The 15673-nt window shown below is 48.5% G+C and overlaps 1 protein-coding gene across 1 annotated transcript in view; it reads left to right on the forward strand.

Moving 5' to 3' along the window:
• Positions 1 to 7608: 7608 nt before the first annotated feature.
• The window catches only part of BPI (bactericidal permeability increasing protein), a 32701-nt gene continuing 24636 nt past the window's right edge, over positions 7609 to 15673 (forward strand). Inside the window, exons 1-5 of the mRNA XM_034947295.3 lie at positions 7609 to 7806; positions 11015 to 11129; positions 12378 to 12506; positions 12843 to 13004; positions 14224 to 14287. Of these exons, the coding sequence (XP_034803186.2) occupies positions 7665 to 7806; positions 11015 to 11129; positions 12378 to 12506; positions 12843 to 13004; positions 14224 to 14287 (612 nt within the window). The 5' untranslated portion in view covers positions 7609 to 7664. The remainder of the gene's footprint in view (positions 7807 to 11014; positions 11130 to 12377; positions 12507 to 12842; positions 13005 to 14223; positions 14288 to 15673) is intronic.

The following is a 15673-nucleotide window of genomic DNA, read 5'->3' on the forward strand; positions in this document are numbered from 1 at the left end:
GAAGAACGCAGCGTCGCTTCTGTGGTTTCCCTGCTCAGAGGGCATGACCTGAATCCAGTCCCAAGGAAACAACAGCCAAACCCAAACTGACAGACATTCTGCAAAGCAGCTGGGTTGTCCTCTTCAAAAATGTCAAGTCATGAAAACACTGAGAAACTGTTCCAGCTTAAAAGAGACCAAGAGCCTGGGCACAGTGGCTTACACCTGTAATCCCAACACTTTGGGAGGCTGAGGCGGGCGGATCATGAGGCCAGGAGTTCGAGACCAGCCAGGCCAACATGGTGAAACCCTGTCTCTACTAAAAATACAAAAATTAGCCAGGCATGGTGGCGCATGCCTGTAATCCCAGCTGCTCGGGAGACGAAGGCAGGAGAATTGCTTGAACCCAGGAGGTGGAGGTTGCAGTGAGCTGAGATCGCACCACTGCACTCCAGCCTGGGTAGTAAGAGTGAAACTCCATCTCAAAAAAAAAAAAAAAAAAAGACCAAGAGACATGAGAAGAAACTGCAACAGGAGGTCCTATATTGTACCCTAGACCCATTCACATCATTATTGGTACCATTGGTGAAATGCGAATGGGGTCAGTGGATTAGCTGGTAATACTGTATGAATGTTTGTGCTGTGATAGGCCGGGCACAGTGGCTCACACCTGCAATCCCAGCACTTTAGAGGCCGAGGCGGGTGGATCACAAGGTCAGGAAATCGAGACCATCCTGGCCAACGTGGTGAAACGCCGTTTTTACTAAAAATACAAATATTAGCTGGGCATGGTGGCACGTGCCTGTAATCCCAACTACTTGAGAGGCTGAGGCAGGAGAATCACTTAAACCCGGGAGGCGGAGGAGGTTGCAGTGAGCTGAGATCGCGCCACTACACTCCAGCCTGGTGACAGAGCGAGATTCTGTCTCAAAAAAAAAAAAAAAAAAAAAAGTGCTGTTTGTGCTGTGATTATGCAGGAAAGCATCCTTGTTTTTAGGAAATACAAACTAAAATATTATGTGTGCACTTACACCCAAATAACTCTGGAAAAATATTTACATATATATATGTATACACATATATATTCATATATAGATACATCTGTAAAGATAAGTGTAGTAAAACACTACTAACTTGGACAATCTGTGTGAGATAAATATAGGAATTTTTGTACTATTTTTGAAACTGTTCTGTAAGTTTGGTATTATTTCAAAATAAAAAATTGAAAGCAATTTTACAGTCTCGGCAACCACAAATTATAATAGACATGGATACCATAATTGAGCATCTAGTATGGACTCCAATGCATTGGCTCATTTAATCTAACATTAACAAAACAAGGTAGATATTATGAATCCTGTTTTACAAAAAACGAAAGATCTCAGAGTGGTTAGTGACTTTCCCGAGGTCACACAGCTTGAAAGCAACAGAGGCCAGAATTGAACCCAGGCCATACTGGCTTAAGAACCCATGCTGTCAACCTCTGAGAGATGGAGAAATGGGCAAGTAAACAGATGACAATTACACAGGGTGGCAATTATGGAGACAGACTCTGAAGGGAGCCCAGATAACCTGGAAGGCTCCATGTAGGAGGCGATATTTGAACTGGGCCTTGAAGCATGTATAGGAGTTTTCCACTTATGGAAAGAAAGTCTCCAGGTAGAAGAAATGGCATAGTCAAGGGCGCAGAAGCTTGAAAGGATAGGTCCCTGGAGGTTGTTTTTCTGGGCCTCACCAACCTGTGGGTAAAAATGTGGTTACATTAAGTGTCACTGGCTTTTTGTCATTGCCTACAAAGTGCCCCTCATGCTTCTCCATGAGTCCACAATCCACATTCACCTCCATCACATAACACAACAGGAGGTGCCCTTTCCCCTCATTTTGAAGCCTTCAGCATCCCTTTGCCACTTTTCTGCTTGTGTGGCCTTAGGCAAGTTACATAACTTCTCTGAGCCTCAATTTTCTCATCTGTGAAATGGCGCCAATGATACCTACTTTCAGGGCTAGATAAGGATTAAAAGAGAATGTCAGCCAAGGGTTTGGCTTGGTTTCTGATATGGATTAAGCCCATCAAAGATGGTGGCTGTTCTTATGAATGAGGACCCTAGATCCCAGAGAGGGGCAAAGACTGGTCCAGGTTCACACAGCCAAGCAGAAGCAAAACCAAGGCTCCACCCCAGGCCCTGGTCCCCACTAACCTCCCCCTAACCCCAGCCTGCCAATGTTCCCAGCTCGTGCTCTCCCTAGCATAGGGCAGAGCCAGGCCACGAGCAGCCCTCTAGCAACCCAGGTTCTCTCGGGGCTCAGCCTGTTGGGCCTTGGATGGGCACACACATATTTCCTAATGTGGCCGAGGGGAAACAGCCCCAAGTGTCAGAGGCTGTTGCACATTTGGCAACAGCCAACTGCCGGTATTGCTTTTCTTCCCGTGATCCTCCCTCGGGCTGGAGGAGGCCAGGCCTGCCGTGAGCCAACATTGTGACACAGGCGAAGCTCTCCAGTTTCCTGAGCAAAAGAAGCCAGAGAGGCACCCTCCCTTCCACCCACCCCTGGAGAGCTGCTCTATCTTGTTTTCCTTTCTCTCAGCCTTCAGCTTGTCCCAGAAACTGCCCTTTGTGCAGGGCTCAGGCCTTCAGTCTGAGAAACCACCCTCCTTCCATCAGCCCCCAGGCACCGAGGCAGATGCCTCCCCCTGGAAGCGTTGGGGGTTTGCCAGGCCAGACTGAGCTTGTCCTTAGTCTCCAAGCACTTAGGGTCTAGAACTATGCTCTGACTCTTCTTTCAATTTATTCACTATTGAGTATATCTTGTGTCCCACTCTGGGATTGCTGTGATAATAATAATTAATATTAGTATTAATAATAATGAGGAAGCTCAGCCCCCACCCTGTGCCCCTTGGAGGCTCATATCCTTCTGACCAGATTACTCAAAGGAGCCCTTTTATGAGACGTGAAGCTGGGAAGGAGACAGACAGTGTTTTTTAGCATAACAAAGCAGGGGAGACACCCTCTTAAGAGTTTATGCCATAATACAAAATTAATACAAATTGTACAAAATGTCTGATTGTCTTTTTTTTTTTTTTTTTTTTGAGACAGAGTCTCGCTCTGTCACCCAGGCTGGAGTGCAGATCACAGCTCACTGCAACCTCCGCCTCCCAGGCTCAAGTGATGCTCCCACCTCAACCTCCCAAGCAGCTGGGACTACAGGCGTGGGCTACCATGCTGGCTAATTTTTGTATTTTTTGTAGAGACGGGGTTTCGCCATGTTGCCCAGGCTGGTCTCAAACTCCTGGACTCAAGCAATCTGCCCACCTCGGCCTCCCACCATGCTGGCCTGATTGTCTTTTCCACACTGCACCTTGAGGCTGGATCTCCAGGTGGGCCTGCTTCTCTCCTCCCCTTCACCCTCCAGCATCTACCACAAGCTCCTCCTTCACCTGCAACCCCCTCCCAGGATGAAAGAATGGCTGGCAGCATAGCCTGGAAGCCGGACACACAGAGGAAGGGGGACCCTGGTGGGTGAGGGAGGGAAAGGGCTAGAAAATCAGAGCTGAGGGGAGGGAGAGTACAGGGCCTCAGGTGACCACAGAGGTGACCTCATGTTAAACCCAGGCAAGGCCTGTGCCTGAGGATGGAGCGTGGGGACAAACGAGGAAACAGGTTCAGCAAGTTTAAGCAGCAAGCTCACAGTCACAGAGCGAGGAAGTGGCAGAGCTGGGATCTGGGCCCAGGTTTGTCAGGTTCCAAACCATGCCCTTAACAGCCTTGCTGTGCTGCAGGGGCTCACATAAGGCAGGGAGTGGCTGCTTCTCCTCCAAGCCCCTGGCGGAGTGGAAGGCTCACAGAGGCAATGTAAGCCACAGATTCCTCTATCTTTGTCCCTATCCAGTCCAAACCCAGAGGCCAGAGGGCCAAGAGCTCAGTTTCCAGTGCCCCTGGCGTGTTTTCCTGGGGGCTCTGAGGCTCTCCAGCCAGCTAGTGATGAAGGTTGACTTACGATTATTTACTGAGCACCTTCTCTGTGCAAATCGATTCACACCTATTATCTCATTTCATCCTCAGGAACAACTGCCATGATGAGCACTGTTTCCTCATCTTTAAATGAGGAACCCCAATTTCAGAAAGGTGGAGGAACTTGTCCAGGCTCACAGAGTAGGGTAGCATGGCTGGGACTATGAACCCAGGTCTGCCTGGCTCTAAACCCAATTCACTTTCTTCTGGAAAAAGTCGTCAGCCTAAGGACGGAAGAGCAGGAAAATAGACAGATCCAGCCCTTGAACTGACCAACTCTTGATCCACCCCATCTGTGAATTTCTACTGAGAAGAATATATTTTCCCTATGATTTAAGCTGCATCAAATTGAAATAGCAGGAGGAGAGTTTTGGGGGATGACAGGATTCTTCTATATCCTGATTGTGGTCCTGGTTACAACACATAGCTATACATGTATCAAAATTCCTAGAACTAAAAGGAACTCTAGGAAGCAAATATGGCAGAATGTTAAGGTTTTATAAACCTATGTGGTCTATTCTTTTCTTAGGTTTGAAATATTTTATAATAATTTTAGGGAAAAGAAAAAAACAAAAAGCAGGAGGAAGAGGAAAAGGATATTTGGGGAAAGTCTGTTTAGATGGGATGGCTGGAGCTGCTGCGGCCATCTTGCAACCATGAAAGAAGCCAGTGTAAGAGCAAATCTGAGACACGGGGATGGGAGAGCAGAGAGATGGAAAGATGATCCTGCAGATGTCGGTCAGTTGCTGAATTAATCAGAATCTCAAACCTGTCCTCCTCCCTCTGGACTTCCTCTCTGCCATAATAAATTTGTTTATCATTGAAGCAATGTGAGTTGATGGTTTCTGATACTTGGGTTGAAGACACTGTTACTGATACAGGATACGGGGTCAGATCTGAAGCAGTGGGGCAGCCCCATGGCCAGCAGCACTGCTGACAAGGAGACTGTGGAAAGTCACTGATGTGGCTCATCTAGATGTGGCTGGGCATGAGACATCAGGGAAGCCAGTGGGGTTGCTTGTTCAGAAACTTGCCAGCTGGGTTTTTTTTTTTTTTTTTTTTGGTGGGAGGTTGTGGGGGGACAGGGTCTTGTTCTACTGTCCAGGCTTGAGTGCAATGGTGTGATCTTGACTCACTGCAACTTCTGCCTCATGGGTTCAAGAGAGTCTCATGCCTTGGCCTCCTGAGTAGCTGGGATTACAGGTGAACACCACCATGCCTGGCTAATTTTTGTATTTTTAGTAGAGACAGGGTTTCACCATGTTGGCCTGGCTGGTCTTGAACTCCTGGCCTCAAGTGATCCACCTGCCTTGGCTTCCCAAAGTGCTGGGATTACAGGTGTGAGCCACCACCCCCGGCCGTCAGCTGGTTTTAAGATTCTAATTTTATAGCAATGTAGGTCATTTCATGTGATTTCATCTTAATGTTCCTTTCCTAGCTGACACCCTCACGGATACCACATCTACCTGGGCCTTGGGGAACTCAGGAACTTCGAGCAACTAAGAACTGGAAGTGTTCAAAAATGTGCAAGATAATTTTTCAAAAATCTAATTTTTGTGACAAGTCATCAATCTATGTGTTCTGGCTGCTACTTAGAGCAATCTTCCTGGTACAGATGCAGACATCTGAGTCTGGGGGCTCAAATCACTTGGAAAAAGGGAGAGCTGGGGTGAGGGCCTATAGTCATGAGTCCTCCTGGCACCTGCCTCAGGTAAGGGAAAATCTTCTCTGCGTGAAAGGAGGAATGACCATGACAGTGATGTGATCGCTGCATCTCAGTTTCCTTGTTTCCAAAATGGTGAAGAAGTCAGGCACGGTGTGGCTCGGCCTTAATCCCAACACTTTGAGAGGCTGAGGCAGGAGGATTGCTTGAGCCCAGGAGTTCAAGACCAGCCTGGACAATATAGTAAGACCTCATCTCTATAATAATAATAATAATAATAATAATAATAATAATAATAAAACAAAATGGGGAAGAATCATCCCTCTCTCAGGGTTGTTTTTTGGCTTGGAGATGATGCGTGTGAAGCATCTGGCACACAGTGGATGCTTCACACACGGCCACTGCTTTCATTCTGAAGCAAGCCAGAAGAATTCTAGTTGCTGCAGATGGAAGCAGGAGGGGAGACTCTTTTAGAACCAAACGAAGAGAGGAAGAAAAAAACTTTTAAGAAAAAAAGAAGAAAACTTCAGAAGGTCTCACGTCCTCCGAGCTCAGCGGACTTCATTAGACTTTCATAAAATCCAAAGTCGGGGAGACAGGGCACTAGGGGGCTGATGAGGACCCAGCAGGAGAGAAGCTGGCTGCCCCTTCTGCAGCCCGGCCCCTCCTCTCATCACCATGGAGACGGAGCAGGCTGCCCAGTGGGGTTCCTGCCCACCTGAGGCCTGAGGCTGCTGCAGAGGGAGGGGCAGGGGCTGAGCAGACAGGGACCTGTCTGGAAAGCTGGGTTGGCGGTGGGGAGTGTCTACATCCCCCCAACTCCCAAGGCGCTGAGGGATTTGGGCTGGTGTGGGATGCATCTGGAGGGCTGTGTTTTGATCCTCGCTCTGCTAGCAGCTTGCTGAGTGACCGTGGGAAGAACCCTTCCCCTGGTGAAGCCTCAGGTTCTACATCTGCCAAAGGAAGGAGTAAAAATGTACAAAAACAGAAGCTTGGATAAGAAAGCTGTGGGATGAGGAAGCAATGAAATATTTAATGCTGGAGAAGAACATTTGCTACCTATTGTTTCTCGAAAAAAGGGAACTTTACCAAACTGACCAGGTGATCCCATATTGGTTAACAAACAAACATGGACTCTCTACCTATGCTTACCAACAAAAGAGGGAGAAAATAAATACTCTAAAATACACTTTGGCTTGTCTCCGGAAGAGGGAGTTACATGTAATTTGTATTCTCTTGTTTCTTTCTCAAATTTTGGCCAATAAACATGGGTTACTTTTAAAATCAGGATAACATTAATAGCTAGCATTTGGATATTTATTTTGCACGGGCAGTATGCTAAATGCTTTACGTGGTTTTAAGCTCATTTTATCTTCTCCACAATCCAGAGAGGGAGCAGTACTATGTATTTCTCTTCTGCAGAAGAGAAAACCGAGGTTCAGAGAGGTTAAAGGGCTTGCCTGAGGTCGGACCACTAGAGAATGACAGGGCTAAGATTTAAAACCATAGCCAAGATACTAGACTCTAAAATGTGAGCATTGAATCATTACCACTACTGCCTCTCAGGACAAGAAAACACGAAAGCATCTGTTTTCTTAAATGTTTTACTATCAAAAATACAAAAGAAATCAAAAGTAGAAAGAAAAATATGAATCCTTATGTCTGTGCCACCCACCTTCAAGGGAGTCTGTAGGTGGGGGCATTTGGGTGGGGACACAGAGCGGGGGATGGGGTGCTTAGGGAGGGGAACCAATCTACACACACACATACACACACGCATGCCCGCGCACACACACGCATGCATACATGCACATGCGAGCCTCCCAGGCTGCACTTCTCCCTGCCTGTGGGGCCCTAACCACAATGGAAAACCACAGCGGCCCTCCCTCTTTCCCACCCTCACCAGGTTCCTTCCTCCTTTCCACATTCTACTGACTTGCATTTCCCCAGCCGACTCTTTTATAGCTCCCTGGTTCCACCTCAAGGCCTTGAGGTTTTGGCAGCTCTGGAGGATGAGAGAGAACATGGCCAGGGGCCCTTGCAACGCGCCGAGATGGGCATCCCTGCTGGTGCTGGTCGCCATAGGCACCGCCGTGACAGCGGCCGTCAACCCTGGCGTCGTGGTCAGGATCTCCCAGAAGGGCCTGGACTACGGTAACTGGATGCCTCCCTTCCCTCCTCTCCACCCCTGAGGAGCACTTACTGAGCATCTACTGTGTGCAGCCCTTTAGATCCAGCACCTGGCACACTCATAGCACCTCAGGGCGGGTCCCCTTGTCCCCATTTTATATATGAAGAAACTGAGGCAAAGCGAGTTGCCTAAGATTGCAGGGCTGGGATGGCAGAGCTGGGATTGGAGCACTGGTCTAGAGGACTCCAAGTCCAGTGCTCAGACCCCCGAGGGTCCTCATGGTCCCCTCCTTCCCTCTATGTAACCTCCACCTTTGACTTGTAAGCCCTTCTCTTCTTTCCAAAGCCAGTTCTCAGCCTTGCCATTTGCCTCTCGATGCTGAGGAGGCTGAGCAGGGTCAGAGGGAGAGTGTGGGAGGACCTCCCCACCCCGTGCTCTCCCCAGTGCAGGGGTTGGCAGCCATGCTGTGCACAGTGCCCCACTGGGTGACACAAAGAGGGTCCCCCCAGACCACTCACCCCAGCCCAGGCAGAGGAGAGAAAGACCTGCTCTAACCTGTGCCAGGCATTGAGCTAGGAACTTTACACACACAGTCTCTTTTACCGCACTTCAGCCTTGTGTAAGACAAACTGCTGCTATCCACATTTACACGTGAGAAGTGGGCAGCCTGGATTTGAGCTCTGGTCTTGCCTGATGCCCCAGCACGGGGTTGCTCGATGCTGCCTCCCGATGGCAGAGAGATGACCTGCAAAACAGTGGGTGACACCCAGCCCCAGGGAAATCAGACCAAGGGGAAGGCAGAGCCTCACCAGTTGGGGTGCGTTGGGAAAACAGACAGGACTCAGGGGACCTGGTATCCCACCCCTGAATTCCCACCCCAGCCCAGCAGGACATCACTGAATCCTAGAGCTGCAGACAGAAGGCCACAGAAGACAAAAGAGCTAGGGGGAAGGAGTATGGCCCTGAAGCCTGTCAACGCAGAGGCTCAGTCAGGGTCTTTAAGTTCAGTGGTCTTCATGCTCCGTCATAGCAGCCTCAGTTTCCCCTTCTACCCAGGCCCCTTGTGCCAATCGGAGTGAGTTTTCTGAAATGCAGCAAATCCCTACACGTCCTCCCCTGGCTCACATTCTCCATGGCTCCCTACTGCCTTCAGAAGCTATCCTGACCCTTTGGCATGGCATTTGAGACCCTTCGAGGCCTGGCCCCTGTCAACTTACAGATCCTGGCCACTGCACATTTTTTTTTCCCTCCACACAGTGACCAGTTATGTGTCATTTACTTTTGAACCCCCAGAAAGCCTTCTCTAGGGCATGGGCTCTGGGACCAGAAGGCCTGGGTTCAAATTCTGCCCTTTGTCAGCTGTGTGGCCCCTAGCAAGTCACCTCAGCTTTCTGAGCCTCAGCTTCCTTATCTGTGAAATGGGGGTAGTGACAGGACCTACTTCCTAGGATTGTACAAATTCATACATATACGGAGCCTAGAACAGTGCTTGGCACAGAGTAAAGCTCAATACATTTCATTGATATTATTATTTCCTAACTGGCTCCGAGAAAACCCAAAGTCTGGGCTCCCTCATCTTACTACTTACTCCTTTTCAGGTAATGTGTCTGCCTTTTAATTGGTTCTTTGATGCTGTTAGCCACATCATAACTGGTGGTAGAATTCCTGCCATTAGGACATTATTTATTCATCTAATAAATCTTTTTTGTTTTGTTTTGAGACCGAGTCTCGCTCTGTGGCCCAGGCTGGAGTGCAATGGTGCCATCTCAGCTCACTGCAACCTCTGCCTCTGGAGTTCAAGTGATTCTCCTGCCTCAACCTCCCAAGTAGCTGGGATTACAGGCGTGCACCATCACACCCAGCTAATTTTTTGTATTTTTAGTAGAGACGGGGTTTCACCATGTTGGCCAGGCTGACCTCTTGAACTCTTGACCTAAAGTGATCCACTTGCCTTGGCTTTCCAAAGTGCTGGGATTACAGGCGTGAGCCACCACACCCAGCCTCATCTAACAAATCTTAAGTGCCTTCAAAGTGTCAGGCACAATGGGAATGTAGGGGACACATGAGTAAATAAAACAGATTGCTGCTGACCTCAGGGGGCTTACGTGTAATAGGGGAGAGACATTAGTCAGAGTCACGTGAATAAATGCATAATTACAAATGGTAACAGGGGCTCCGAAAGAGCCGTCCACAGCATCATGAGAATAACACAGGGCGTTGCTCTGATCTACTAAGCCAGGGAGGGTTCCCAGAGGAAGTGATGAATGAGCTGACTAGAAGCTGACCGGGTGAATATGGGAGGGAAGAATTTCTTAGGGAGCAAGAATAGCACGTGCAAAGGCCCTGGGGAGACAGTCCAAAACCCAGAGAGGTGGGAGATCTGTGGGGGTGTAGCATAGAGCAAATAACAAATTAAGTATCCAACAAATACTAGCAGGAGGCATAACTGGGTGTTTCAGGGGTGATATTTTAGACCAGGGATCAGCAAACTACAGCCCTCAGTTTTTGTATGGCTTGTAAGACAAAAATGGCCTTAATGTCTTTAAATGATGGGAAAAAATCAAAAGGGCCGGTCATGGTGGCTCATGCCTATAACTCCAGCACTTTGGGAGGCTGAGGCGAGAGGATCACTTGAGCCCAGGAGTTCGAAACCAGCTGGGCAACATGGTGAAACCCCAGATCTCTGCAAAAATGTTAAAAAAAATTTTTTTAAGTTAGCCTGGTGTGGTGGCGAACACCTGTGATCCCAGCTGCTAGGGAGGCTGAGGTGGGAGAATGACCTAAGTCCAGCGGGTCGAGGTTGCAGTGAGCCGTGATCATGCCTCTGCACTCCAGCCTGGGCGACACAGTGAGACCCTGTCTCAAAACAACAACAAAAGAAGAAAAATACTATCTCACAACATGTGAAAATTATATGAAATTCTCATTTCAATGCCAACAAATAAAGTGTTATTGGAACACAGGCACATACAAGAACATGATATTGTCTATGGCTGTTTTGTGCAGTAATGGCGGAGCTGAGTATTTGTGACAGAGGCAATATGGTTTCCTATAAAGGGTCAGTTTACTATTTGGCCTTTTCTGGGAAACCTTAATTGATCCCTGTTTTTGACCCTTCCAGTGCCACTGTCCATGCTACGAACAGGGGCCCAGGGTCCAGAGCCTGCCCTGCCCCTCTGTCCCCTGCTCCAGGCCGTGCCTCTCACTGTCACCCCTGCCTTCTCCCTTCAGCCAGCCAGCAGGGGACGGCCGCGCTGCAGAAGGAGCTGAAGAGGATCAAGATTCCTGACTACTCAGACAGCTTTAAGATCAAGCATCTTGGGAAGGGGCATTATAGCTTCTACAGGTGAGGCCTGTCAGAGCTCAATCCTCGATTTGCAGGACTTGTAGTGTTCTGGGGACACCAAGAGCTAGAATGCAGAGCCACAAACTCCTCAACTCACAGAGTTTCATATCCCAAAGCCTGCATTTACATCATCCCAAGGGGAGGCAACCTCCCAGCTGAGCGTTGAGGAAGCCACAAAAACCACGACTCTCAGGAAATGTGTCATGAACCCCCAAACTCTGTGCCATATGTCAATTAGAATGTGCAAGTTTTCAAGGTCAGAAAATCTTTTCTAAAATGGCTTAAGGCAGAATGCATTGGCTCACATGGCCGAAAAGTCTCTGGAAGAGTCTGGCTTCAGGTTCAGCTTGAGGCAGGCTTACATGTCACTGGGCCCTGTTTCTCTCTTGCCACCTCTCAGCATCACTTCCTTGGACAGGCCTAATTCGCAGGCAGTGTGTCCCCTCCAGAGGCAAGACAGCCACCAGTAAGTCTCTCTAGATTTCCTGCTCAGCACTCTGAACAAAGAGCCCTAAAACTCACTCTGACTGGCCCACCTCAGATTATATACACAGCCCTGAGCCAATCACTGTGGCCAGGGAATGAAATACACTACTTGGCCGAGCCTAAGTTGCAAGCTCCACCCCCGAAGATGGACGTGAGGTCAACTTTCTTTGGAGTGGCATGGAACAGATATGGGGAGGGGCTTCCCCTAAATAATCTAGTAGTTCTGTTATCACAAGAAGGGGGCTGTGCACTGGGCAAAAAACCCATAAAAGTCCTCTACAGTTTTATACACCCATTCATTCACAGATATTTTGAGCACCCACTGTGTGTCTGACACAGCAGGATTTGGGGCTGCAATAGTGAAACAAGACAGAGCTATACAGAGCTCTTCTGTACAGAGCTTCCAGTGAAAGGGCCTTCTATTTTATCTTCATTGATTGCCACACACCCTGCAAAATAGCAATCACTGTGCCCATTTTACAGATGAGGAAACTGAGGCTGGGGTAATTATGCCCAGGGTAACCCAAGAGTATATTAAAGAGCAGGATTTAAATGCAAGTTTTTTCTGACTTCAAAACCTAAGCCACTCCAGTTGCCTACATATCTGCCAAGCCTGCTTTCTTAGCTTTGGGCTCCTCCTGGAATGGATGGAGTGAAGGACCAGGTAGTGGGGGATGAGTCTGCATTAACCATTAATGAAGTCCTCATGTGGGCACCTAGGAGTATATGAAATTATATGACATTCACATTTCTCCTTTGCAGCATGGACATCCGTGAATTCCAGCTTCCCAGTTCCCAGATAAGCATGGTGCCCAATGTGGGCCTTAAGTTCTCCATCAGCAACGCCAATATCAAGATCAGCGGGAAATGGAAGGCACAAAAGAGATTCTTGTGCGTTTCCATGCTTGCGGTTTGTTGGGTGTGCTCTTGGTGATATTTGGACGGGATTAGAGAGTCAGCGTCTCTGGAATGCCCAATTTTTGCCTTGCCTATTACCACCTATAGCCACAGCGTTCCTCAGGAACTTCTTCACATGAGAAGATTCAACATAACCCTTGATTAATAGCTGAGCATTTATCCACATCTCAGTGCAGGATACTGGCGAGGCTGAGTTGGTGTATGTGGCTTAGGGTGGAAATCTAAGTGGAACCTTCCAGCACTGGGGTAAAGTTTGAATGTCAGTGGGAAGAAAAGATTTGTCCCATGTTCCTCTTTGTTCTTCTTCAGAAAAACGAGCGGCAATTTTGACCTGAGCATAGAAGGCATGTCCATTTCGGCTGATCTGAAGCTGGGCAGTAACCGCACGTCAGGCAAGCCCACCATCACCTGCTCCAGCTGCAGCAGCCACATCAACAGTGTCCACATGCGCATCTCAAAGAGCAAAGTGGGGTATGGACTCGCGGGACTGTGGCTGGGAGGAGGGACCTAAAGAAGAACTCTCCCAATCATCCCTGTATTCTGAAAACACATCCAGAGTGCCACCTGCATGCCAGGCCTTGCTCAGAGGCCTCAGGCATGGTACGGGGGCCAGGGGCCCACAGATGAAGCAGACACTGTCTCTTTCTCAAGGCATCATTTGTTCATTCCATATTCATCCAGCAGACTTTACTGAGGACTTACTATGTCCCAGGCTCATACTAAGCACTTTACATATGCACTAGATTATATCCTCATCACAAATCTGTAGGCATTCATCTATCCATCCATTCAACAAATACCTAGTGAGAATCAGCTCTGCACCAGGCTTGTGCAACATGGTCAGGTAACAGGAGTGACCACTGAAAACTTAGCAAGAGCTAATATTGGTCAGAGGCTGACTGTGCCCAGCACTGATTTGATCACACTCATTATCTCATTCAAGCCACACCATGACTCTGTGAGGTCGGTCTATTATGACCCCATTTTCTGGGGAGAAAACCAAGGCATGGAGAGATAGGCAATAACTGAAGTTGCTACAGCTAATGAGTGTTCAAGTCCAGGTCTATTTCACCCCCGACTCAGCCACACAGTCCTGTTCTCTTAGTTTTCAGCCCAGTGGGGAAGACAATCATTAACCAAAGCATTGCATGAATGAATGGCCCACACAGAATTACAAAAGGAGATAAGAATTAAGAAAAAGAGGTACAAACTTCTATGAACGCAGAGAACCAGAGGCTCTGACCGCATCTGGGAGCAGGCCAATTCTTCCGTGGTGAAATGACACTTGAACTGAGATGAAAGGATAAGTAGGCATTAGTTAGGGAGGTGTTGGGGACGGGGGTGTTTTAAGCAGAGGGAACAGCATGTGCAAAGGCACGGTGATGGGAGGACACACAGGAGAGAGGACATGGCAGGCCAGTGTGGCTAGTGTGCAGCAAGGGAGGGGACTGGTAAGGAATGAGACTGGGACAGGGGCCCAGCCATGCAGGGATTCAGGAAATAGCCTCATGAACAGGTCACTAAATCGGGGAGAAGTGTCTGATGGGGTGTGTGCAGTTAGAGCTCAGAGGAGAGGGTGCCAAGGCCTGTTTCTAGGAGGGAAGAAAGCTTTTGAGATAAGGCAGCCTCCTGAATCCAGCCCAGGGACAATCAAAAAGCCTCATCTATGTCCCTACTTGTTCATCTCTAGGTGGCTGATCCAACTCTTCCACAAAAAAATTGAGTCTGCGCTTCGAAACAAGATGAACAGCCAGGTAGGAGGGACTCGGAGCCCCATCAGCCAACAGAGGAGAAGGGCCCTTAGTAACCACACACCTCCCCCTTCTACGGACACTCTGCTGTCACTCCAGACCCCTTGGTAGTCCTTATAGCCCTTTGAAACCACAACCCCAGCTCTAAAATCCAGTCATGTATGTTTTGCTGAAGAGTCCACCAAGAGACCAAGAGACAATCACTTCCCACACTCCCAGCAAACTTTCCCTCATGCCAAGCCTGGGCCACCTCTGCTTTTCCCCAGCCTTCCTCCCTGCTGAGAAAATGCCATTCTCTTTCTGCCTCCCTCTCTTCCCATAGCCCTGCTAGCCTCCCTCCACCCCACCCACCCCAAGTTCCTTCCTTGATGCTCCCCATTCAGAACAAATGCCATTGATGAAGCTGCAGTTCTGGGCTTTGGCCAAACCCCAGCCATAGCCCATTCCCTGAGGCTGGAACTAGTACAAGAGACGGGTATCAGTCAGCACTCCCCGAACCATGCCCATAGCCTAAACCCGCAACCCAGATACTTCAGCTACGGGACGAGGCCATTCATTTGGCTGGTTTTCCATTAACAAATTATCAGTTTTTAAGAATCATCTGAGCCTGTCTCAAAAAGCAAAGAGTTTTGGCTCTCTCCAGAGGGCAATGGAAGCCATTGAAGGTTTTAGGCAAGTGGGTGACCTGGCCAGATCTGTGCTTTACAACAATTTCCCTGTCCACTGTGGGAATGACTGGAGGGGCCAGGAGTAGGGGCAAAGAGACCACTGAGGAGGCTCGTGCGGTCTTCTAGGTGGAAGACGTTGGTTTCCTATTTAAAGACACTGAAAATACAGATGGGGGGCATCAATCAAGTGAGATCATCTATCTGAAGATACTGTGTCAAAAGCTTAAAAAGCAAGAAATCAATATATGTTTGTCAAAATGCAAAACACACTGGACTATAGAATGGGTTTTAGAGTCCTATGGCAAGAGTGTAGCCAGTGGCTCGGTTGGGATTAGATGGGACAGTTCCAATGAGCAGGACATTCCCCAGCCAAAGTCTCAGGGTAGGGTCTCAGGGAAGGTTTTGGCTCTGGCTCCAGGGCTTAACTAGCTGTGTAACCTTGAGGAAATTACTTGACCTTCTTGAAACTCAGTTTTACCATCTGTAAAATGGGGACATTAGGCTGGGCATGGTGGCTCATGCCTGTAATCCCAGCACTTTGGGAGGCCGAGGCAGGTGGATCAACTGAGGTTAGGAGTTCAAGACCAGCCTGACCAAATGGAGAAATCCTGTCTTTACTAAAAATACAAAATTAGCTGGGCATGGTGGTACATGCCTGTAATCCCAGCTACTCGGGAGGCTGAGGCAGGAGAATCACTTGAACTCGGGAGGTAGAGGTTGT

The sequence above is a fragment of the Pan paniscus genome, chromosome 21, assembly GCF_029289425.2.
Source record: "Pan paniscus chromosome 21, NHGRI_mPanPan1-v2.0_pri, whole genome shotgun sequence".
Classification (NCBI taxonomy): domain Eukaryota; kingdom Metazoa; phylum Chordata; class Mammalia; order Primates; family Hominidae; genus Pan; species Pan paniscus.